General features: G+C 35.5%; 1 protein-coding gene across 2 annotated transcripts in view; it reads right to left on the bottom strand.

The window, feature by feature from the left end:
- Positions 1–27,269, bottom strand: part of unc13c (unc-13 homolog C (C. elegans)) — a 168,437-nt gene that overhangs the window by 56,862 nt on the left and 84,306 nt on the right. For both annotated transcript variants that reach the window (XM_015375423.1, XM_015375422.1), the window contains exons 18-19: positions 18,772–18,905; positions 14,595–14,680 (exon numbers count right to left, since the gene is read on the bottom strand). In XM_015375423.1, coding sequence (XP_015230909.1) covers positions 14,595–14,680; positions 18,772–18,905 — 220 coding nt within the window. The remainder of the gene's footprint in view (positions 1–14,594; positions 14,681–18,771; positions 18,906–27,269) is intronic.

Below are 27,269 nucleotides of genomic sequence, written 5' to 3' on the forward strand. Positions count from 1 at the left end.
GTGCTAGTGAGAACATGGACAGCAGCATTTAGCATCAGCTGCATCTCGCTGATGGACTTTTTAGACAAACCTATGAAGTCACTGTTCCAGTTTTCACTTCTACTACAGATAAAAGCATGAATGAGTTTTTCTAGGTCCTGCTTGGAAAACAGTCCTTTAATTCTTGAAATGTTCTTCAGGCAATACAGTAAAAGGCTGACTTAGTAACTGCTTTTATGTGGCAGGAAGATTAAGGTAAGCGTGAAGCTGAATTTGAGCGGAGCGTCCTGGCGCAACTTTTAGCGGCAGAGCGAATGAGCTAACATCCTCCTGAGCGGGGAGTGGAAATTGCGCGGTACTCCGCTCCGTTCACATGCTCACAGACTTTCAAAATGTTCCCACTTTCCTTGATGGGCCCTTGGCTGGTCCCCTACAATCCATTTTTAAACATCAATCTTTGTACTAAAATATTCTTTCTGTCCTGATTTGTGGACATTAAGATCTAAAGAGAAGCGCCATCTCTTGGTCAGACCCTGTAATTCAGTGAAAGGGTGGGGTTAGATTAAAAGATATGCAAGAAGGGGTCACTCCAGTGGGTAGAAGTTAGAGTGGATTTTGCTGGGAGTTGGACCTAAGTGGGCTGCAATTCGGCTGAGGTTTGAATGGGAATGACCATTTTAAAAGGCTGCTATGGTATAATGCATGAATTACATAAGTTATGTTTACATGGCTATTACTCCCTAAAATCAAACAGTTCAAAGAAATAATTGAAGGTTTATCCACATTTACCTCAATTTTAACAAGCATAGCTGCATGTAAATTTCAAAACATAATTGTGTATCATAAAGATAGTAAACCTTAATTTTAGCTAAATCTGGACCTTATATCTGTATATGTGTGTAGGCTTAAATGCTCATATCTGTTTGCTCAAAGACTGATATTTAATATGGGTGTTAGCGCTTGTGCTGCTGGTGCTGTGGGCTGTCCAAGGGGATGAGCCTGCTCAAGATCCCTGGTGAGGATGTCATCTTGTTTGATGCTGCCCAAAGGGACTGACAGTCTCCCAGGAGACTCATTCACTCTTTGCCTCATTGATTTAAACAGCGTGGATAATATGATGAACTGTAACGCTACCATGGCTTGTCCATTCAACAATTACTGTTCGATAAATATATCTACAGGACCTCAAGGTTAGATAGATTTACGTAAGAAAAAAGACATGAGCAAAAAGAGTTCCTCCCTGCGCCAGCATGGTTTCCTTTGTGACATAATTCATTCATCTTAGTTTCTGACCCAGTTCTGTCTCACGGTTCCTGCTGAGCAATAACACAAGGGCCTACTGACACAGCTGTGCTAAAGTAAAAGAATATGGCTTCCTGATTGATTTAAACAAAACTAAAATCAACTTACAGTAGATGCATTCAACCAAATGCAAAAACCTCAAGCATTATTTAATGTAAGAAATAGATTTTTTATTTTCATTTAAAGATATGCAAATGAAAACTATTTGATATAAGGAGAAACATTTTGAAACTCGGTTGTATTTTGACTAGACTGACAGACTTCATTACATTTACTGGAGAGATTTATAAAGAATTAATGAAATCTCCATGAATTACACAACTGCAGTACCTGTGAGGCTTAAACGACACATCAGTGCTTAATAAACTCTGCTGATATAATAGCTTTGGAACAAAGTGAAGCAGGAACATAAAATCAAAAGCCCAGCTGCAACCCAGGACGATCTGCTTTTTCATAGACACAAATCTGCCACTGCTCTGTTACATTATTGATATTCAATCAAAATATTCTATGGAGTGAGGCACTACTCAGTGTGTGTGGATGGGTTAATGGGCTGCTAAAACACTACAACTCTAATAAGACGCCCAAGAGACTGCCCAAAGAATTAACAATATAACACTCCAGTTCCTAATTGTTCTTTTATTGGGGTATGCTCTACCTTCCAAAAAAAAAATTAAGATTTCTTAGTCAATCTATTTGGTATATATAATTATCTTGTAGATACACGATACTCTACATGTATAAAACCCCTTATGATGTAAGGTCACGTGTAAAAAAATCACATTTTCTAATTTGATTTGACAGTGGTAAAGTATTTAGATTGCTGTTGAAAAAAATCAAAAGGTTAAAGCGAGATAAAGGTATTTAACTATTCCTCTTATCAAAGTTTTTCTTGGTTTTCTAAGTCAGGGATTCTCAATTGTAGTCTATGAAGGTCCGTATCCTTATTTATTATTTATTTTTTTTATCACAGTCTTTTTATTGATTTTTTTTTCCTTTTCTACATACAGTTTGTGAATACAAAGACGTATTTATCCAACACAGACATAACCTAATGTATAAAAAATGTATCCCTAAACAGTAATCCCATTTAGCCCACCCAGGTCACTCTCGAGTAGGTACACACACAGCATTCCTATCCCTGACATAAATGGAACACATTTTAAAGAAATTAAATAACTTAATAAAGCTAGAGCATTATTGTAAGTTTTAAAATGAGTCAAGAAAGGGCCCCCATTTTTCTTAAAATTTAGCAGTTGAGTGTTGAAGATAATACCTAATTCTTTCCACTTTCAAACAGGAAATGAGGTCATATAATCACTGCTTGTGAGCTGGAGGAGCTGCACACTTCCACCAGGTCAGAACTGTACACCTTGCTAACAATGAGTGGAATGTCAGTGCCTGTAATTTAGAGGCTGTTAAAGGCTACCCCTTACCACTGAAACCAAAAAGAGCCAAGAGAGGGCCAGGTGTTACCACCGCTCCGGCCAACCCAGACTTCGTACGAAAAAAGCCTGTCCAGAACTGACCCAGAGCGGGACAGGACCAGTACATATGAACCAATGTGGCAACAGCAGTTTTGCTTTTATCGCAATATGGAGTGACCTCTGGATAGTTTGTTTTTAGAGAGATGGGCTCTATGTACTATTTAGAGAGATGGGCTCTATGTACTATTAGAGAGATGGGCTCTATGTACTATTTTAAACTGGATGAGACATTGGCGGGAACACAGAGATGTTGTATTCACCAGTTTAAGTATAGAGTCCCATGTCTCATCCAGTAAAGTCATATTCAGGTCTTCTTCCCATTAAGTTTTAAGTTTAAGTGAGGAGGTCTCTTAAATAGTTAACATTTTATTATAAATCCACGAATCCAGCCCTTTAGGAGTCGGGTTCAATAATAGGATAATAGGATGATTAATAGCAGGACTCAAAGGTGTAGGAAACCAGAACTTGAAGACTGAAATTTAAAATCCAAACCATTGGTTAAGCTATTTCAATGTGTCACTTTAGGTCTTCGAGCTAAGATGGGCATAAAAGAGTATTGTTGAACCATTGCTGCATTGATTTGGCCACACTTTGTTTAAGTCTAAATGAGGATGTTTTTGTACTTTAGTGACTGACTGAAGATAATTTTATTTTAAATCTCTAACAATCTAAAAAAAGAAAGAAATGATGACATGTCATGACAGTATACTGTGTCATGCACAGTATGACAGATCCCCCTTCATACATTGATAAAAAGTCATGAACCTTGGTAGTTCACCACTCTGTCTCTTCTCCTCAGTTTCCCTGATTGCACTCACCATCAGGTGTTTAGCTTTCCCCTGATTAAAGCCACCTGGTCACTCACACTCAGTGTATAAACTTCCCTGTTTCCATTGTTCCTTGTTGTTTTTTTGCTGTAATCCTTGAACTGGTTCCTTTCTCTATTCCTCATGCCAAGTTCAATATGTTTACATTGTTTATTTCTATCACATATGTTTTATTCCATCGACTATTGATGTGCAAACAAGTCCTTCCACTGTCAGATCCATAACACGGTACTTACAGTAATTGAAGGACACAATGTGCTATGATAAATTCTTATTCATACATTAATTTTCTCTTTCTTTATGCTATTCTCATCTTTGCATAAAAAAATCCCCTTTTTGGCTTCCTCTATTTTTGCATATTCCGTCACACATTCAAATATTCTAAAATTAGCAACATTAATTTTTTCATCATCTCGAAAGGCCTCAGAGCAGGAAGCACAGAATACATCAAAGACTTCATTAGGTGATCCACAAGCTTTGTGCAGATGGAGATTCACACACGTTTTCCTTTTTTCAGTCTCATTCATTCATGCACAACTGAATGCTTAAACAAAAGTGCAGACAAACATTACTACAGATAAACTAGGCAGGATCATTCCATTCCTCCTCCTTCAGGGTGTTACTGTCAACCGCTCTAACAGTCTTGTATGCCCTATTATGTAAACAGGTCAGTAGGTTTTTTTTTTCTTAATGAAAAAGACAAGAACAGCAGCCTGAATTGCTCAGCATGGTCTCATCACAGCACACAGCTACGCACGAACAAAGCCCATATATGCTTTTGCATGTTGTTGATATACATTTGGAAATATGCTTCCCTGCCTGCAAACGCAGAGCCCATTTTCCCCATTATGTCAGAATGAACAGAAATGTCCTCCATTAAATAAATGTTGGTGCAAATCAATTTACCCTCATTCCATTACAATTACTGAACAACATTGTATACCTAAAGGATTATTGACTGGAAAAGTCTGATTTGTGAATTGTTATGGTGCAAATGTAAAATAGTAATTTAATCTGATGTTTTTAACTCTGTATTTACATTGAGGCACTTAAGATTCCTGTTTTGTGAAATCAATATAAAACATTATCATTTTGGACACAAATGCATCAACTATATAGTTTTTCTCAAATACCAGTGGTCTCATTGAATAATCAACCAGCTCAATAATGATCATTGGTAGGACTGATATTCCTACATGCACAAACATTTACTAGTGTAATAGAGTTATTACAAAAAAAAAAAAAAAAATACAGATCCAATAGTCATGACATACTTTGCTACTGGTTTTATGTCATTAAATCTTTATCAAAATAACAGTGGTGTGGAGTACAATAGGAGGTCTTATACACTGTAAAAAAATTCACCAGACCAGTAGCCGTTACTTAAGGGCGAAGATGGCAAATATTGTGCATGCTGCTAATACTGCATCCCTTTTTAAAGGGAAAAAGTGTTTCTTTAAGACATTATTCAAAAGAGAAGCACTCTTTAATTTCAGAGTTCACTGAAGAGGGAAAAATATACTGTGAAGAAATGTAGAAAAATATTGGTTGAAGAGAGCGAAATAATTCTAAATTGCTTTCAAATAAAAAAGGAAAAAAAATGGAAAACTGCCATTTGAATGAGCTAAAGAAGAACCAAAAGGCCTCAGCCTCAGAGAATATTTAGCACAAAGGTTGGTAAAGAATATCAATAGATCAAGACACCTGAGATGCTTTTGGCAAGAAGATACTACCCAGAAGCCCACATGGGCTGTGGATGTTTCCTCCTGCCCAAATAACCAAATAACTAGCCTAAAGAGGAATGGTACAATATTTTGAAGACAGATGAAAGCCTGTATTCTTCCTTTTGTTTCTAGCCTCCAGGGACCGTTTGTTTCCATGCATGAATCTAAGGGGATTGTCTCTCATACTATGGTGTTGACTCTAAATATCCCAAACCAGGGAAGTGTCAAGAGCTGAGAGATTTGAGCTGGACCAAAATGCTGTCAGAACCTTATGAACAACATGGTTAGCCTAAGAATCTAATTATAATTAAATCAGAGATCACAGAGATAATATGGAACTATTGGGTTGCAGAAACTGAAGCAAACATGAAGTGAGAGCAGAATACAGAAAAGTTCAGAGAAAAGCAATGAATAACCAACCATTTAAAAACTGGGAGAAAGTGAGAAGACAACCAAGGTTAGAAAAATCAACTTCTAAAGAGAATTAAGGCAGGGAGCTGAGGAAAAGAAACAACTAGAAAGGAAGAAAAAATGTAAACAAAAAATATATAAAATAAAGCAAAGAATAATGAACTTTGAACTAAGTGCCAAACAGAAACCTGTTAAAACAACATAAAGCAGGTTAACAGTGAATAGGAGAAGCAGATGCGTGAAATGAATCTGAAAACAACACCCACGGATCATACCAGCTAGTAAACATTTAAGTACACCAAAACACTTGAAGAAGTTATGTTGCATAACCCTGAGAGGGCAAAGTGTAATCAAATAGAATAAAAGGAAAATTACTGGATGAATTGGTTTGAAGAAAAATGAACTGTTTAACTGTTAAAACAGCAGTAGAAGAGGTGATAAAGAGGTAACAAACATAAAAAAAAATTCCGGAATTTTTTGTTTTTCTATTGTAATTCTATTTTATACATTTTCCTGCAATCTCCCCTATTTTCTGTGCCCTTTGGGAAACTGAGCACTTCTGCATGATGGTCTCATCAGAGATGCATGTGGACATACCTCACTTCCTGAATGCCGCCTCCCTGCACAAGCACCAACCCTGATTTCAACTTATATTAATTTCTTTTGTTTCAACTTGTCTAAAAAGAAAAAAGCCTAAGGCAATGTTTCCTATACCAACAGTGCATACAGAGTCTTACATTAGTATTTATATCCCTTTAGCAACTGGATTTAGTATAAATCTACTGGCTCTCTGAAGACCTCAGAGCTTCACAAGACAACCTTAGCATACATCCAGGACCATGAAGAACTCACTGTGCATTGATTTTCTATTATACTTGTAAACAGAAACAGCTAAAAACTGACTGACAGCATAGATATCAACTTAAATTGAGTAAGGAGAGGTAAGGAGAGAACGAATAAGAGCAAAGGCAAAAAAGTCTTACTTTCATGCACTCAGTAAAATTAACTTAAATAACCAAATTTTCTGCTGCAAACAGTCACTGCCCTGTGCAATTTTCTTTTATTTGAATGGTATTATTATAAAGCAACACTACTCTCATTTCATTAACATTTTTGGGTACCCTCACTTCTAGCTGTGCCCTTAGTTATAAAGGACAAGTGCTGTAATATGAAGAGCTCAAAAATCCATATGAACAAAGTCCTGTTGCAGAGACATCAAACATATGGAAGAAAAGTGCTTCCATCAGAGAAAAAGAAATGAAGCCACCTAACTGGAAAAAAAAACGGAGGGAAAAAAAAACAACCTTTCCCTACGTTGTAGTGGGTATATTACATTATGCTGTGCAGATGTTTTAGTTCAGGGAGGACAAAGACTCTGGTCATAGTCACAAATTCCTTTTGTTTAATGACCCAGTGAAAGTCCTGACCAAAGTCAAACTGAAAATCTTTCTAGAAAGACCTTTTCTAGAAGCTGTATCTTTTAAAAAGCATAAAGACGTTTCTCCATTCTGTGTGCATCTCTCGGCTGGCTTCTAATAAATGTAGCCCTGTCTTCTTTCATGGATCCCCCTGACATTAATATACAGAACTTCTGAGAGCACTTTGGACAAAAATACAGTTTTATTTAGATGTTCCAAGCTTTAGACTGAATTATAAATGTGACTAGGCATTTGCAAACTTAATACGCGCACTGCTCAGATCACAAAAAATTCTAAATCACAGTTCGACATCTACTGTATCTTAAGATTTAAATAGATACTTATTGCATTAAGTCTTTATTTTGGTGCATTTCTTTGTCTTATTAAATTTGTTTTAGATTTAGAGTAATGTAATTCATTTGACTTCAGTTATTTGTTAAATGTGCAGAATAAATTTGACATTGAGAATTTTGTCTTCATAGAAATCCATCCAAACTGACTCAGTTTGAGTTATTTTGTAGGTTAGAATTATACTTTTTTATTTTATCGATTTTGTTTGGAAATATTGTTCTGCACCAAGTTGATTTTATCATTCCATTTGTTGTACGTCATATATTGAAGTTCATAACAGTGAAAAAAAATGATAGAATTTTTTTTAACACTGCAGACAAGACAGTCAGAGGGGGAACACCATTCATCACACACTGAAACATTTCAGTGACACCCATTACAGTCTCTATCATGTGTACATTATTTATTCTAAACATTGAAGATACATGTAAGTAAGTAACCCATCGCTATCTTTTCTTAAAGAAAAATCTTCACAGTAGAACAGATGGTAGGATTCAGAGTGCGCATGTATGAACCACATTAAGATGTGGTTTTTACGTGCTGTCAAACTGTCCTTCAAATAGGTACAACCCTGCAACTAACAAATCAAACTCTGAAGTACAACAGCCATTACAATGAACTAGAAATGAGCAATAATTCAAACAAAGTGTTCCTTGGAGGAACATGACAGTCATGTCTTCCTCCTGGCACGTGTCACTGTGGGTGTGTGCTGATGCAATGACAAGTGGAGGCAGAGGAGGCCAAGCAGGGAGAGAGGATTCAGGCTCAAGGAGCGAGAGAGAGAGAGGAAATGTGACTGAGTGCATCTATGATTCTCATTTTGTTTTGTAACACGCACAGCCTTGGGCAAATCGCACTCTTGCACCCCCACAAAATACACACACACACACAACTTGAAACCTGCCATGACAGCAGTCAAAGCCACCCCATGTGGTCACATGTCCTCCTGCCCTGACTCAGATACAGAGAAACAAAGCAGCTTATCTTATTCATTACTTAATTGCTGTAGTTTCTATAACAATCTATGACTGTTAAGAGACTTCAGCAAACAAAAAAAACAAACTACTCTTTGGAAATGGCTCCACTGTGTTACATAAAATAGTACTTTTGTGATTACTACTGAGTATTTGTGATTTTTTATTCAGATGTGGCATGCCAAATAAAAAACAAGTTTTGTTGCCTAAATTGCTCTGATGTAGGCTACATATTTTTTTTCTTAGTCCCTAAAGCTTAAAGGCAGTTGCAGCAACACAATTTTATTGGTACTTTGTAGGATGCACAGATGCTGATACAACTGTGTGGTATGACAAAACGTAGAATATATATATTTTTTAAAGTGCATCGTTGAAAGGACAGCACAAACAGCACAAAAACTGCTGAGTATGGTGTCAATTTTATCTAAAAAATATCTGATTCCCGATTTTATAAACCACAACTGATGTGTTTTGGATGGATAGATGGAAGGACGGACGGACAGACGGATAAATAGATAGTAAAGGTCCAAAAAAGGTTTCTTTTGGTTTACATAAGTGAGCAAAGACACATTTTTTTAGGATCCCCTCGCAGTTTGAAGATGATTTCAAACACCAGTTTAAAAAATATAAATAAATCACTTTCAAATAGACAAGGCAGACAGTACTAAGACGATCATGTTTTTTTATTATTTCTCTATTGCTTCAACAATTGCCTGGGTAAAGGACCAGGTAGAAAAATGGTCAAAGTCTGTGACACCGAAAAGTTTATGGGCACAGGTGAACCACAGATTGTCTCACCATTCCTTTCTTATTTGTAACCTTGGACTCCTGTAATCTTCATAAATACCCAGATGACTCTGTAGTGGCTGGGCGAATCAGAGATAGACCAGAAGCTGAGTATGCAAGCTGGTAAATCACTTTGTGGAACTGTGTGGAAACAATCATTTAATCCTCAGTGTGACTAAAATCATGTTAAATTTTTATAAATTACTGAAGCAACAGGGACATGTCAAATACTGTCACCATCTTGGAAGGAGAAGTGAAGGTGTTGGAGGAGTATAATTACCATGGGTTTCACTAGCCCTACAGACTGGATGGAAAAAGAAAGAGTCAAGCTGTCTAAAGGCAGAACAGATTATGCTACATAAATCCTTCATTATTTGTGGCAATATTCAGCATATCTTCTATAAGTCTGTTGTAGAGAAAATGTTTTCTTTTGCCATCATCTGTTAGAAAATTACTCAAATATGCTAAACTGATAAAGGAGGCCAGCTCTGTTTTAGGAACTCTTCCTGAACCTCAGGAGATGATTATTTAAATAAAAATTCTTAATAAAATGAAGATCATTATTGACAACCCTGAGCATGTTCTGCATCAGACTGTTGGACAACAACAGACCAATTTAGCCTCTTCATAACCTGCTAAAGCCCCTGTCACACCTTAAAGATTTAGACAGCGCAACGTGAAAAAGATCTGTCAAAAACGCTGACATACATTGGATAAGTTATGTGTACGTTGTGTGTAAGGTATGAGCACACTGAAGCATGCGGAAGCATACATCAACATACGGCAAGTACCTTGACGTATGCCAGTGTATGCTCATATGTGGGCCATAAGTTCCATGTAAGTTATTTGATCATTGACATATGTTAAGTGTAAGTTACTCATAAGTTGTGGCATATAGCTTATCCAAAACCTATGAGTAACGTGTGTACAATTTATGCGTAACTTATCAAGAACTTATCTCCAACACATATCTACGTATTTGACGTGTTCCAGACCGACCGCTGAATGTGTTTCTAACCTACAACTACTGTATAATGGCGTATTGGTAGCATTTTGGTATAAAAGGGGGTTCACAGAAGGAAACCCTCAGTTCTCATCCATACATAATCCCTCTCATAGGGTGAATTAGAAGGTGAGTGTGATGGATCCTCCCTAAAAAAACCTATAGCATTATCATTTAACTACGTTTTGGTAGTTATGGCGTTGGGGTCAGGTGCTAAGAGTAGCTGTAAAACAAAAATGTACATTTACAAAGGGTTGACAGACAGAGGTAGTAAAATATGTACTTTTAAATATCTTTAAGACAACCATGATGATTTTGGAATTAATAAAACATAAATGTCAGGGTTTTGCACTCTGTTTAAGTTTATTTTTCGTTTCTTTGTTATTCAGTGTTTTCTTTCAGTTCAGTATTTCTTGAGTTTCTCTCTGTTTCCCCCTTGTGCCTGTTCCTTTCCCGTTGGCTCCCTTCTAGTTAGTTCTATTCACATCTGCTCTATATCAGCTAGTTAGCCCATCCTTTGTTCTGCTCCCCTTACATACAGCACCTCTGCAGTTCCTATTGGCTGGTTTCTGGTTGTTTTGTTTCTTTGTCGTCTCCTTGCTCCCCATGTTTGTTCACCCTGATGTTACTGGATTTTTTTTGTTCTCCGTATTTGTTTTTTTTTTGGAATTTTGCCTCTGTTGCCATGGCTGTTAAATTAAATCAGTAAAACTCATCTCTGCCTCCTCATCTCTGCTTTTGGATCCTCAAAACTCCACTCAACCCTGACAATAAATTCCATCAAAAGGCAGCTGGTGTTTCATATTGATTATTTCTCCTGTTCAAACATAAGCATATTAAAATTTAAACCACAGAAAGAAAACACTGCCTGAAGTGGATCAATAAGCTTCTTCTTCACTGTCTTGCACATGTAAACGTTACATTGCTGTAGTTTAGACAAAGCACTTAGCAGATAATAAACCACAAACAGTTTGCTTTGTTCTCCTAATCATTTCCTGTTGGTTTAAATAGCAATTTCAAGAACATAAAAGCCAGCCACGAATCAGCTTCTTCCATTTACACCACACACACATCAAAGCATCAAGTATCATCCTCTCTGCGGGGTTTAATTTAGCAAAGATGTATGTATGTTTTTGTAGCAGGAAATATGATTGAAATTAGGAGTACAAACTCAGTATAGAAGCCAATAAACTTAAAATGTTTAGCCATGTCTATTCAAAAAAAAAAAATAAAAAAATCTATCAAATCAGAAAAAAAATGACTGACTACACTTTGTTTTTATGGATGTTACAGTAGGTCTCCTTTTCTAATCAGATGGAGAAAGCACATTAAAAAATCTGCCAGAACTTAAATGGTGTGTGCATAATGATAGAGAAGTCTTTGGGATGCAATGACAATGCTGAAGCTTTTCATTATGCATAATGAAACATGAGCTCCCCAACTGTTAAGTGTATGCATACATCTGTCATGACATTGTGAAGGTTTGTTGGTAGAGTGTAGAGCAGCAGTGGAAGCTATCTTAGACGAGTGGCCTTGCTAGTCTCATACCATGGCTACCTCATCAGGCCCACACTTGGGCCTTTTTGCAGCAATCAAAGTAAATTGATTAAATGCATTTGGTGGCGAAGCCGCTATGCACATTACACCACTGTCCAGGCTTAATTAATTTTAAATGAATCCCATGTCTGTGCCGATAAATTCAGTGCAGCTCTCAGGCCCCTTGTGCAATAGATTAGTAAGTAGTGGGCACTCCTTGGAAAAGGAATCATAGTTGTGGAGAAGTTCACTGCTCTCCAGTTTTTCTTGGTGGTGGTTGAAATTATATTGAGTTATGAAATTGAGAAAATAAGAAGGTTGATACTGATGATGGAGGTGCATAACTCATGTTAGCACTGTGATAAGGCCAACAAAATGGTACATAAAACCTGTTTTAAAACTGTAAAGAAATGTGATGCTTCTCAATAAAATTTCCCATGCTTGCTGCAGCTCAGTGAGATTCGAATAATTTTGAGATCTTGAAGATCACAGCACAGTTGTAATTCCGTATGAAAAAGTCTCTTGTGATATTTATTTCAAGCAAGAGTTTTAACAACAAAACTTTAAAACAAAATAACCCAGTTGTTAAGGCCACTTCCACTTCAAGGCAAAAAAGTTTTGACTCAAGTATTAGCTTAATTTGAAGTGATTTTTTTATGTCAATATACAACACTTATACTGTGGGCTGCTGAAAAGAAATAACCTACAAGTATTTAACTTGAAAAGGTTGGATGTGTCTCGGTTGTGTAAAGTAAAGCAGTCTGAGCTCAACTTGAACGCAAGATCTAAAACTAACTATTGTTAAACAACTAAATAAATTTGATACCTGATCAGACATTTTTTGTTCTCTGATGTAGAATTTAATCTAGAGGGGTGAATGTGGCTTTGTCCAAGTTATAACTTCTCAATCTGCTGGTTCCGAGTGGCAGCGCTGATCTGAGATTTGGTTTTTGAATGTCTGCTTTCAGGAAAAGTGATATTAAAACAAAATCCCTGTTTTATTTTTTTTATTTTTTTTTAAGCTTATGATTGAGAAAACTAATTGGGTTTTATATTTGTTAATAACAGCTAAAGCATGCTGTGACATACAGTTGGAAACAAAATACAGAGCTTACGTATAGTGTGTAGAAAAACAGCTATTGTTTGTCTGGCAGTCTAATATAAAGCCGGGCTTAGCTTATTTGTATGTTAGATGGCTTAAAAAATAAGCAGAGCAATTTTTGATAGCCCGCCTTTATAGCAGGGATGTTATATTATTTTGTTTTCAGGTTTAACAGCCTCCACATTTTCCTTCAAATTTAACAATGGCCATTTTTGGTCAAACACCTATTTTTAACCAGATTAAGCTACCATTTACACAACATAATGTCTATTCCTGAGCCTGTAACATCATCAGTGACACCTCCCTGCATCCAATGCAGCACCAGCAGGTTCTGCAACAGCTCTTTCCCCGCTGCCATCAGACTGTTGAACTGCTGAAACTCTAATCAAGAACTCTGCATCACACTTGAAAACATCATATTTGCACTACCAACGTGGCAGATTTTTTCATAATATCCTTTAAATAGAACACAACTCAATGCTGTACTGCATTTTGCACCATATTTATTTATTATATTTTTTGCACTGCACTGAACCTGTCCATAACATGCCTTTTGTACCGTGACTTTAAACGAGTTTTTCCTTTTTCTCCCTCACTGTCTACAATCCTGATCACTGCTGTACTTTATGAATTGTAATTTTTATTTCACTGTTGTAAGCTACTTATTCAATGTTGAAAGCTGCATATATTGAAATTTTGTTCTGTATACACTCGGTATGTACAAAATTACAATATAGTTTGTCTAAGTTTATTTGTTCTAGGGTGGCAATTATTTTGAGATGTACTTTCAAAGAATTGATTGAACAGATGAACGTAGCACAGGAGGAACCAAACTTGGGAAGCTCCAAAGCGATCTACTTGTTATTATGGATGACTTGCTTTAAAATCTGCAGGCATACTGTAAAATTCTCCTATTATCCTCACATTAGGCAAATTTAAATAATTTAAAAAATTCCTAACAGACCTAGATCATGAAACTGTTTAGATGTGTCTAATCTCAAAAACATTATTTCTGTTAAAACTTTTGCAAAATTTAAAGTTTTCAGTCAACTACAGACCTACTATTACCCGCTGAAGTTAGTGCTTCAAATAGTGACCCACTTATCGTTTGCTGAAATGTAGAGCACACATCTCCCACCCCTTTCTCAAGCACTGAGCCGTAAACTAGCTTCAAGCTTCAAGCACCCTGGTACTAATGATTCTTTGTAGATTCCATTTTTTTTTTTCTTATCTAAAATTACTTGTGAGAGCTGCTGGACTTCACAGGTACAAAATAGGACAGAAAAAGCTGAGCATCTGAAGTTTTTTCCCCACGCCTTTGATCAAGTGTTTATCTTGATTTAAAGAAGTTTCCTTTTCTCTGTAGAGATCGATAAGAGGAAGGTGGGAAAGCGTAATCTAGATAGGCAGTAAGGCTGACCACATACAGACACAGCCAAGAAAACAGAAACACTATTCAGGAGCTCCGATAAAGGGAACAGAGCAGAGTAGCACATTAAAATGGTAACAGGGCAAATTGAAATGAGATGGCAGCACTGCTGCTAATTAGCTGACACAATATTCTTGACCATCTAATGACATCTATTTAGTTGATCTAATTTATCTGATTCTCTTACTCCACCTGTTTTGTATACACACACACGCACACACACACAGTGTTTTGCAAGTAATGACTGATTGACGGCTTTACTGACCTTCCATTGCATACTTCATATCCTGGGCAAACAGGTTCCACATGATCTCAGCGCTGATTTTCCCCACATTCAGCTCCTGCGGAAACCTGGTAGGATGGAGAGAAATTCCAATCAACCTCATTTCCACACATTGATACGCTCAACTGGATGGCCTAATGTCTTGTCCTGGTGCGACTTTCAAACAAATAACTCAACAGATGTGGATGAGGATTTGGTTGGTTTGTCTTACAATCTAAATCCCCCCAACAAACACCCCACCCCCCCTCATCACAACCCCATCCCCTCATTCTCAATCTCTGTTGAGCTGAAAGTAAATCAAGATGAATGCTTTAGAATGAGAAAAAGTGTGGGAGGAAACTGCAAAGCTAAAGGGAGACAGAGATGGTAGAATCCGATCTGGCAAGTAATGTGTTTTGGATTTCTATGGATTTTCATTCAAAGCTCAAATGTCAGATGTCATTTGTTTAATTGTCCGTGGCTTGGCCGAGTAATAGGAGGATATTTATGAATGACCAAAACAGCACTGAAGAAGGTGACTTTATTTAGAAATATGTTACTTTGTACAGGAGACTCTGTTGTTTCATTTTCAAACTAAATCCCCAACCCCAAAATTTATTCTGCAAAATTTACAAACTAATCTGAACAGATAATCTTTGAAGATGGGACTTTTTTTTAAACATACATGTAAATACATTATAAAAAGACACGTTGGAAGACAAATTGATGCTGCTTTGGCAAAATTTCAACCTGAATCCAGTTAAAATTTAAATATGGATGCTCTAGAATTATGCATCTTATAATTTAACTTTCACAAAAAAAGTGGTAATAAATGACACCAATTTGGGCATTACTGCATAATCCAAACCTCACTTCATTTTTGAGTATGTGGTAAGACTCAACAAATGTTTCCTTTTAGATATACCCCAGAAAACCTGACAAATATTGAGATATTTAAAGATGAAAAAAATAGCATACACTTTGTCTTTCAGATCATAGAATCTAAGATATAACCGTAACATATTGTTGAGTTCAAAATATAAATTCAAAAGTATTGATTCAGAGACTCTAAACGCTCATGGATATATCACTTTTGAAAATCCTTTTATCATATATTCTTTATTCATAGTATCAGTTTCTTCCTTCAGGTCCTGCCTGTAGACTAAACCGCTTTAAGAACTAATTTGTTTCCATTTCCATCAAAACAATATACAGTATCAAACAGTAAATAGTGGCAATGGTATTGAAAATTTCAAAATAAACTGTCATGTTTCTTTTATGTATTTATTGATCTTATAATGGATTCTGTATAGTAGGGTCTTTATGTATTTATTATTTTAAAGGATTTTTATTGTGAATGTAATGTAAAATGCTTCTTTTATGTATTTATTTTCTTATAATGGAATTTCTATAGCAGTGTGAATGTAGTGTGACACATAGTTTGGAGTATGTAGCAAAAAACAATTCCTTTGGGACAATAAAGTTCATCATCATCGTCATCATCATCATCATCATCATCATCATCATCATCATCATCATCATCATCATTTGTAAAACAAGGGATTGAAAAATATTGTTCAGCTTCACAATTATGCATAGCATTGCACAGGTCAAACAACTAAAATCCAGACACAATGTCTAAAACAGTATCAAAATGTTTGCTAAACAACTGCTGCCTCTCTAATATATAGTGGATTGTGACAAAATAATCCAAAAAGCAACAGTTTTTATTCTCTTTCCCTACTATCAAGAATTCAAAAACCTTTTCCGTCTTCTTACATTTCTTCAGTCTCATCATGTACGCACTCAGTTTATTATGGATGAAGCATACAATAAAGCGCTTTATAGTGGAAATTAATACAAATCTAAAGTCAGTGCACATAGCGAGGATTTCTTCACAGTTTTGAGGGATAAAAGTCTTGTCTGCAGGAGAAATTCTTTCTGGAAGCATTCCTGCATGTTTTATTTTTCTGCTTTTAATGTTGAAAAACAACTGCAGCATTCTGTTTTAAACTTCCTATCATAAGATCAATTCTGCAGATCGGTTACTGGCTCATACTATCCAGAGGCTTTGTTCCCACATAAATATTCTCAGCAGAGAGCACCAGTCTGACAGCTATTTCCCTCTGGCTGCAGAGCCTATTATTTAAAGGCGACATGTCCACTTGCAAATTTGTAGGGGAAAACCCTCAAACTGCCTGTCAATCTTCAGCTGGACCAAAAAAACATGGAGAAACTGAACATGAATATTGCAAAGCAGTCGTTAGTTGGTATAAGAGGAAAAGCTCAGGGCATAAACAAAGTTCTAATAAGCATCGTAAATCAGTAGGAAGAAGAGGAAAAAAAAGGAAAACAGTGTGACGTAAACGGGTACCTATAAGGGAAAAAAATAGTTGACATTTTATGTTTTTATATTGTTCATCACTTTTTACATACCATATAAAAATGACAAATATTCAAAATGTGATAAGAAGCAAGAAAAGTGTTTTTTTTTAATAATGCAAAAAACAAAATACCGTAATAGCTGACTTCTGTATACGATTATTTCTAGAGTTACCATGAGAAATTAGCTGGTGGCGTAAATATGACATAAATATGACTGTCCCTGATCAGTGATCAGCTGGTTAGACAAAGTAAGAAACACAAACATTTTGTAAGCAGAGGATGAACAATACATACCTGCTACCAGGTCACACTGGCAACAACACTTCATGGATTTGCAGGTTTATAAAGCTGCATGAAGATTCAATTAGATTTTCAGTACCAAGTTGTAAACAGCATCTGTCAGAATGTTTCATGTCTTGCTGCGTGTAATGCAATTTTGAAAAAATCTGTTAGATGGTATAGAGTGTGAGGAAATTAAGAAGATTTTGGTCACCAATTAGGTCCTGTCAAGTCTTTTTAGTCTGTGCCAGTTTTAATGCCCTACAGTTGTGTGAATACTGGAGATGAAAGGCATGGGATTCTAATTTTTCTGTTGTTTCCAGCTGCATTCCTTTCTGCAATGTCCTCATAGTTTTTTTTTATTTATTTTCTTATGTATGCTAAAGTTTAGCTTCCTTGAAGGAAAGCAAAGTGCCATCAGGTTGTCAAAATAAATTAGCCAAATAAACAGAGAGTTGACGGGATAAGTTTAATTTATATAAATTGTAGTTTAAACCACCCACCCTCCCCTGTTAGTGTTTGCATAGAGTAGAGTGAGACTTGGAAGATCCTATTATTTGGTCATAGCTGCAACATTTGTGTACACATAAGAGCTACAATGCCAGGATGGACGATTTTTTTCTAATTTACAGAATTTGAAAAGTTTGGAGCAAGTTCATTTGTTAATCAAATTGCGTATCCAACAGCGTTAAATGTCCTGGAGGAGAATGTGGGAGTATTACATTTCTAAAGATTTCCAATCCCCTTAAAACAAAAGGTTGATGTGCATATTACATTAAGGCCATAAAACCTATTTAGTCTTGACATCTTCATTTATTATAGCTATAAAGCCAATATTGGAATTGGTTCAAATATGTATAGGTATATAAAAGCTTTAAAAAGTCAGAAAATAAAACTTTTATATCAATTCACGCCTAGTTTTAGAGCCATAATACTGAACATATATCATTCAAGGTTATTTAATATTTGATATTATTTAGTATTTGATAATACAACATATTTTGTTATGTGTTTTGAGCAAATTGGTGCCAAAGTACCTAAGAACAGTCAAAGTGTGAATTAATGTTCCTTTTGGCCCTATGGTTTATAGGGATTGGTCACTATGGACTGAGCTTATTTCCCACAGTTGCTGTTATCCCATCAGATTGATATTAGAATGGAGTCCAGGGGATCAGCTCAGATTTCTTTAATCTATTGCGTATTCATCATACATTGTATGTGAAGACTGATGCAGTATGTGTGTCAGAAATCAGGTTGATTAAATGGAGAAATGTAGCTATCTGTCTGTCTGGCTGGCTGTTTGTCTGTCTTATTCATTTCAAGTCTTTAATTTGCCACATGATATACAAAAACTTGGAAATATCTGAATACTAAAAGCATTTTTTATATTTAGGAAGGAAAGGACACAATGGAAGTTTCTTAAAAAAAAAAAAAAAAACTAAATTCAAATTGCATTATTACTTGATAAGATACCCTGTAAATAAGGAAAGTGAAATATGAATAAAGAAATACGTACTGATTAATGACTGGCGTGTAGGCTGTGCGGTCCTCATCGATAACAGATACCATAAGAGTGATGAGTTTTGGCCAGAAGTCCAGGTTCTTTATAGAAGGACCCTGCTCTTCCCTGGGAAGCTCCTGCTTCCGGCTCTGTGGAGAAGGATGTTTAGATTAAAAAGGGTAAAGCAGTGCTTCACTGAACACTGAATTAGCAGAGATACAATTAATGGAAATGTATTGGATACTGCAGTGTTTTGCAAGGCATTAACATGTATTTTACTCTTGATATTTATATGTAAGTTGCCAAAATAAAAGTTGGATAACAAGAAGTTAAGTAAAGGCAGAAGTATAAAATCTAACACAGTAACAACTAGTGCTGAGATGAGATCATCTGACTTGATCACACCACACAACACTGGCTATTTCATTTCCAAGACACTAATAATCAATAATCAGACATAGAATATGTTTTCTAACATACAAAGTGAAGAATTGTTGGATATTTCTGGTAAATTGATGTAAGTAATTTCCCTCTGGGATTATTAAAGTATGTCTGATTTGAAAATCTGATTAAAACCCTTTAAAATTGCTACTCACCAAGAAGTTTTATTACATTATCTATCATTAAAGTTGCTCTAACGATGATGACATATCTAAATGTTTTTTTTTTTTTTATTATGTACATGTATTGGGATGAAGGATTTAGAAATCCATTTTAATGATATAACGGATTCCTAAAATCAGCTATGGATGTTCGTGTTTCAGATTTCTAACACTCATCCACGCAAAAATCATTAAAGGTCCATACAAACTGTGTCAGTCTATTTTAGTTGGTAACCCATTGGTGTCTGTTACAGTATGCTGTCAGATGTGTGGAAAAGCGTTATTGAAACTTTTAAGTTAAAAACCTTAAAAATCCGCGAGCGCCGGCTACCATTCATTCATCCTGTCCGCTGAACTGCTGCTAGTTTCATTCACATGCCTGTGAGATGTCTAGTGCTACTACCACAGATGATCTCGCTCTGGAAATGGAATTGAACAATTCAGATTAGCTAGCTGAATGAATAGAAGGGGTAGAGTGTAGCCGCCTGTGGCCCGGGCTGCCAGACACAACTCCAGTCCGGCGCGCAGATGACGCCTTGTTTTTAAAAGATATAAATATAAAAAATATAACCCTGGATGTCTGGGGGACAGTGATTCGCCTACATGCTATGAATGTTGGCGTACCATAAAGAATAACTTATGAACAGTTTAGTTTGTGCATTTAACTCGTTGCCTAAAGGAAGACGTTACTTGGATATAACAAAACCGAATATCTTCGGAACAGCTCCAAATGACACAAAATTCATATGGGTGAGTAGAACATGATGTAATAACTTAAAATCAAGGGGCCAACGTAAAAAAAAAAAAATGTTCCCCTTTAAGCTTTGCATCTTTCCACAACGTTTTAACAAAGGATGTATACTGTGTGATAGAGGTTCAAGTTATGCATTCCTAACCAAAGCAGAAATAGAATTTCTCTCATAGTCAAAAAAACATGCAGTATATATACAACCTTAATAAGAGACAGAAAGGTTTTGTCATTATCTTGGAGCTGATGACTGGCTTAATTCACCTGTCTAATTCTGCGTGGTTTCTTATCACTGCTCATCTGATCCACCTGCTCCTGCCTCTGTTTACAGTAAGGTGCTTGCATCCCTTCATCAGGGCCAGATTATTCTTGTTCTCTCTATCCAGTAATTTCTGATTTCCTGATCCTGACCTGTTCTGCCTCTTGACCACTGAGCCTGCCTGTTCCCGTCTGATCTCAGAGGTGAGAGTGTTTTTAGCATACGTGTTTCTGATTACCCGATCCTAACCTGTTCTACCTCTCAACCATTGAGCCTACCTGTTCCTGTCTGAACACTTTTCCTGATCTGTCTTTGGATTCCTGGATCTCCTAGCCTGCATGTGCCTGTTCTGATTCATTTGTTTGAACTGGCTTCAGACTCCTGGATGTTCTCCAGGGCTGCAGCATCTGGAAAACTGGGAAATCTGTGGGCAGCCACATTTTGTTGGCTGCCCACCGGCTGGATAAAAGCTTGTTCTCTGGCTATGAACTGAACTTGTAAACCAGGTTAGTGACTCACGTTCATAATCTTACGTTAGATTATCGTGGTCACTTACCTGTGTTTTTCCTCTCTCCAGAGATTCCTGTCTCAGATGCCCTAGCTGCTTCTACTTCAGATCTGCAGTCCATCAGTGTTTTAATAAATGTGTTTTGAATAATCCCACTGTCTGTCTTGACTGAATACGGGGTCTTTCTGTTCTGTCCATGACAGGTTTAGTTTCAAATGCTATATTGTATTAAAAAAAGAGTTGTAGATAAAAAGTTGTATAACATAAAGGTTATATTTCTGTTATCATCATATGACTATCTGACTGAATGAGATACAACATACTGTATCTGCTCTTTATACCTAAGTCCTTTCAATGATATAAAAAAGCATGATGCCATAGGAAGTTCTCAGTCTAGCATCAATTTACAATCCAGCTTAAAGTGGCAAACAAATTTGATTACTGAGTTTCCAACAGAGACTCAAGAATCACACCAGTTGTGCTCTAATAGCATGAGCTAATCTGGGAGTGTATAATGCTGTAGAAGCTAATACAGTTTGTTCACTTTGTCTCACAGTATGCTTGAAAATGAAAGTAAAACTGACCTGCTACCTGAATAATTCTGCTAATTATCTGACTCCTTCGAGGGCAATGATAACCCTGCGTTTATTATTCTGACATTTACTACACTTCAGAAATTAAATTTAATTATCATTATTTAATAAATGGAATTAAATAATAAATGGTATAAAGATAAGTAAAGTTGGTGTCACAGATTATATCCTATTCTCCTTTCTTACTTTGAATTACGCAGCCTTTCCGAAATACACATATATATAATTAAAAATGATAGTGCATCAAAAGCGGCATGCATTTTTCAAGGAAAGCAGCACTGGCAACAGTTGATTTTCTGATACCGGTAAATATAAATTTACTTATAATTACAGCTGAATATAGTCCTTTTTTAGAATATCAACAAGATAGTGAACACTGTGACAGAAGCTATAATGGGCATTAAATATTCGTATTTATCCCCAGACATATGGTGTGTTATCAAATTAATATGCACTGATAATATCTTAAGGGAATATAACTCAATACATTTAAAAAGCATTGATAGCAATATTGTATTTGCACATGTAAATATGGATATTTGTTACAGGCTGTGGCAGAAATCTCTTATCCAATGTCACAGTAAAAAGTGTTGTATCCAAAACCTCTCCCTGGCACCTCCATCTGTTACCCCCCCACTGATCACGATTGCACTGCTCTACAGTTAGAAAGTCATTCAAATCGGTCAGTGTGCCACAAGCGGGTTACACATTAGAAAGGGAAAAAGCCACTCCATTGAAAAAACAAAAGCACCAGTTTACATAATTTATTCCGCCACACTGTATGGATCGCTCTATACTAAGCACATTAGTACACTTTATGCATTTACACACACTACTCTGCACGAATGAACTCTATGAACAATCTGGGATTTGGATGCTTTGTGTGTTCTCTCATTCTCATATGACGCAGGCAGGGGTATATTGTATTTCTGGTGGTAAGCAGATTCCATTAAAAATTAAATGTATTCAAATCAGTTCTTGAATAAGTTATGTTGCATTATTTAATACTCCCCACTATATTAAAACTATGCTCACGTGCACCTGGTAAAATGAGTTCATTTATCCTCGTGTAATCTTTTTAACTATCATCAATTCTCAAAATAATCAACCACTTTCTAAATTATTGACTGAAGATTCTCGACTTGTTATGCTAATGCGTTATTTTGCTGACATTGCATTTAAGACGAGCTTTAGAATTCAATCTCACCGCAATGAGAAACACTGATAGAGTTAACAGCTGATTCTGCAAAAGTCAAGCAAGGTTCTATTATCTGGAATCGTTTTTGCTCCAACAGTTTTGGTCTTTCTTATGAGATTATTCCTTTTCGCACCGCATTCTATTAAAGGTTCAGACTTATCAAAGCAAAAAAAAAAAGAAAAAAACCTGATTGTATTTTACAAACATTACTCCCAATATGAAGATGGAAACTATAACTTTATTATTGTTTTGTATTTACCGGTACTCATGATACCTTATCATTATTACTTTTTTACCCAAAGCACAATTTAGCAAATAATTTGAACACAATTTTGTAAGTAATTTTATGAACAAAAAAGGGAAATACAGTTCCATATTCACAAGGTTATATTAATACCTGTTGTTCAGTTATATGTCTCAACTTGAATAAAGCAACTGATGTTAACCACAAATTTTGTTGAAAGTTTAACTTTTTTTGCTAAAAAGAAAAAAGAAAATTATTAGATTAGAGCTAAGTTCAAAAATGGCATTTCTTCCAAAATCCTTTATGTTAATAATGGTGTAATTAAACCCAACTGTTGCTGTTGTTTAATAACTGCCATGATGTTCTTCAGATACAATTTTCATTTGTTCATTCTGAATTTTTTTAATCCCCATATTTATTCATGCTAATTGTATATTGACTTTTGTACGTTTGCACCTCATAACCAAAACAAATTGCTTGTATGCATAAATGCTATACTTATATAACATTTTCTAATTATAATATTCCATTAGATCTGTTTACTTCCTTTTAGTTTATACTATACTTCCAACTTTTTATATATATATATATATATATATATATTTCTCTATCTAGAAATTGGAAACAGTATATACAATTTAGATTGTTTATAGCAATTTTACTGTTGTATATGAGCATGAAATTGGGAAATAATATGTAATGTGTAATGATGACGATGAAATCTATGAAAATATGGCTCCCGTTGATGTACAGTCACCGAAGAGATGGCCACTTCTACATGGATATTATAAAAAGATATGTGCCAATTAAATCAGCATTAAACAAAAGCTATGCTAACCTTACTATGTTTGAACCTATGAGAGCGAGAGAGATTTAATCATAGGGGCTTTAGAAATTTACATGAATTAGATTAATCTTTGAGGTATTAATAATTGTTTGACCAATTAAAAGGGAAAATGAAAGGCATCACCACAATAAGAATATATACTCTGCAGATGAGACTTCAAATGATGAGAAAAAAATCACTTCAGAATTTTGACTATAAGTATTCACTTGTTAAAACATGATTAAGCATTATATTATTGAGAATAATGTTGCAGAGTTTGACCACTTTACCACAGAATAACGCCATATAAACTGCACCAGGAACAACTACAATATAACTAACTGCAAAGGAATGTTGACTTTTAGCAATCTTAGCTGAAATACTGTACACTATAAATTGTAGGCAGTATGAAAAAGCAACAAATCAATAATATATTTGCTTTTTGTGTCTATTATTTTCTCTTATGCAAATTTAGTTTATTCTTTTATTTAAAAAAATATAGTTTATTTGGTTTTAATCTCCTTTTTGCCATAAACATAAACTGCCACAAAATACAGACTGAAATAAACATTTATGACTAAATCTTACATATTTGCTTGATGGAATAAAGTGCTAACAAACTGTATTGTCCCTTTTTAATAAAAGTAAAAACATTTTATACCTCACATAACAGATGGTTACTTAAGCGGCTTTTATTTAAAAAAATAAAAAACACAACATTATCTTTGCAGCCAGTAAGTGTCTCTGGCTATGTGGATACATCTGTAGGTATGTGTGTGCATGGATGCATCTTAGTATAATAATATGCACACATAAAGGACATTCAAGGTTGCGTCATCCCCATTAAAAAGAACAGAGTGTACATCAGAATAATATGTGCTGTTAAAGCTCTTTACTCATTGGTATTCACTTGTAGCAGGCCTACATACATAGTCAGAGGTGATTGAGTTGTCTGCTGTCTTTACACAGCCAAGAACATACCACCTCTAATCACACTTATGGTAGGAAGTAATGCAGCACTAAGTCCAGCTAAAGTGTCATACTGTACTTTAGTGGGTGGCGGGAGCACATTCAGAAGTATTCTGATTTCATCTGCAGTGTATATAAGTCCCCAGAGTGGGAGAGATTAACATTAAAGAAGAGAGCTTCCAATAAACTCTCTAACCCATGCAAAAACGTTCTGAAAATGAATAAAAATGTCTTAAATTAAGTGTAATTACTTTTAATTTGAGTAGGAAAATAATAATAGCCAATGGAATTGGTATTTTTACCCTTAAAAAAGGATAATTAGATATTATGCACTTGAAATGAGAGAATGTTTTTTAAAATGTAAATTGCCTTCTTCAACTGGCAGTGTCTCATTTAACTGCTGAGTTCCAGAGAAAAAAAAACGCTTATTTTAAGAAAAAAGTTACTTAGATTTACATTTTTGCAGATTGTCACAAAAAAACTGACTCTCAGATTTAAGCTGTACAAATTAGGATATCAAAAACACATTATATTTAAGTCTAAACATTAATAAATAAACACCTGCTGATGTCCCTGACAGAGGATTCAGGTATAAATATGCAGTCCTCTGCATCGCTGTCAGAACAGGAAATGTTAGACTCTTGTCACTGTCTTGTTTATTTATTGCTCCTTTTCTATTGATCCGGAGATACAAGTTAAATGCCGGATAGGCAGTTAATACCTCTCAGGTGGTCAAATAATGTTAGCTGATTAATCAGATGGCAGGGAAGTCAAAGCTGCTCCCCACAGTTAGCATCTAAAGGTAAGTGAGCAGTTGAACATGGAGTAAAGTTGTTCAGTCTTACTGGAACATTAGGGGGTTGTGTCTTTTATTTAATAGAAATACAATTAATATTATACAAAGATAAGACACAAAGGCAAATGTAATAGTATAGTAACTTTTATCCATGTATGAAGACAATCGATTCATTATTGAAGTCTATCGATGCAGTATGAAGCACTGTTTGGTTGGGTCATAGTCTCTGAGGTCCAAAGATCCTTCAATAATACCTCATTTAACAAAGTTCCTCAAAGCTTTCCATTTTCATTTATTTTTTTTTATATTCCAGTAATGTGAGATTCCCTTTTAGCACTTCTTAGCATCACTCTTCTCTAACAAAAGCATTGTTTTCCATCTCACATTACTGTTCCCATAACATATTTCTTTATTTTGTTTTTTCTGTTCTACTTATCTGATCTTTTGCTTAGTATAATAAAACATTTGCTTGTTTTTCTTGTGTCTAAAATGTAAAAAAAAAAAAAAAAAAAAATCTTCAAGAAGCACTACTGTTCTGTGCTAGTAGTGGGAAAAGCAAACCTTTATTCAGAAACAGTACTTCTCCGTGTTTCTCTCCAACACTTTTAAGAGTAAAACCAAAAATCGGATTCACTTTTTCCTTTCTATCAACAAACTAACCATTGGACCTCAAGCAACATTAATATGCTACATCTATTTTGACTTTTTAGCTTTTGGCTAGCTCTAATTTCTTTAAGAGGGTGAAGTAAATACAGGCAAGTATTCCTTTTGTCCATTACTAAGATCTTTTGCAATTCTTTTGACAGTTTCTTTCCAGGTCCTTTCCTGAGTATATTTAAACTGTATCCCGTGCCTGTAGTCCTCAAATCAGGGGCAACAATCTTAACTGTTTTATTATGCAAGATGCCTCACTGTAGCTGGATACTTTCCCGTTTGCTTGGACATTGTGTCAACACTCATGTCGCCACACTCAGTCTCAGTTAGCACTTAGGGAATTGGAATCTGGAATGCGTTTTCTCTGCTGTGTTCAAGGCTACCCAGTATATGTGAACAACGTTTGTCGTCAAAGCAAGGTTTACTGTTGGATGACGGCAATTTATAATTTTTTTTTTTTACATTCATACAGTATAATATTGATAGAGAGCCTGTCTACTGTGAAACTGCTGTGGATGAGAATGTAATTAGCGCAAGTCTATATCATTCAGGTTCTGTAATTGCTTACAACCCCTCAGGCTTTCTAAACAATGGAAGCTTATTATTCAAGTTTTAAAGAGACTTCAGCCTTTTGCAACCCAAAAACACATTAACATCACTGTGGAGGCCATTTTCTTGAGTAAATAAACCATAAAATTATCAGGTGAAGATTTGATTCCACAGTTTTTTTCAGGTAAAAAAACAAAACAAAAAAGACTTGTGTGATGATCAAAAGCGCTTTTTTGTATGAAAACTGCAGTACTTCAGAGATCATGAGGTTTAAATGTTTAACACAATATGCCTTTCTAGTTCTCCTAGTAAAATGTAACATCACTGATAACTAACCAACTTTCACCTTTTTACTCCCTTTTCTTAATTTATTTTATTTTTTTCATAAAAATAAATGACACTTTGAGCTAAAAGACATACTTTTAAACCCAATACATTACAACAACATTTGCTTGGAGATGTTTATGAGCCCTTGGGTAATCAAATGGTCCTGGAAAAGATTAAATCAGTGAAATATCAGCTGCTTTCATATGTTGCAGTGTTTTAGTGTATCAAAGTTTAGTTGAT

The sequence above is a fragment of the Cyprinodon variegatus genome, unplaced genomic scaffold, assembly GCF_000732505.1.
Source record: "Cyprinodon variegatus isolate N-32 unplaced genomic scaffold, C_variegatus-1.0 Scaffold118, whole genome shotgun sequence".
NCBI classification, from domain to species: Eukaryota; Metazoa; Chordata; class Actinopteri; order Cyprinodontiformes; family Cyprinodontidae; genus Cyprinodon; species Cyprinodon variegatus.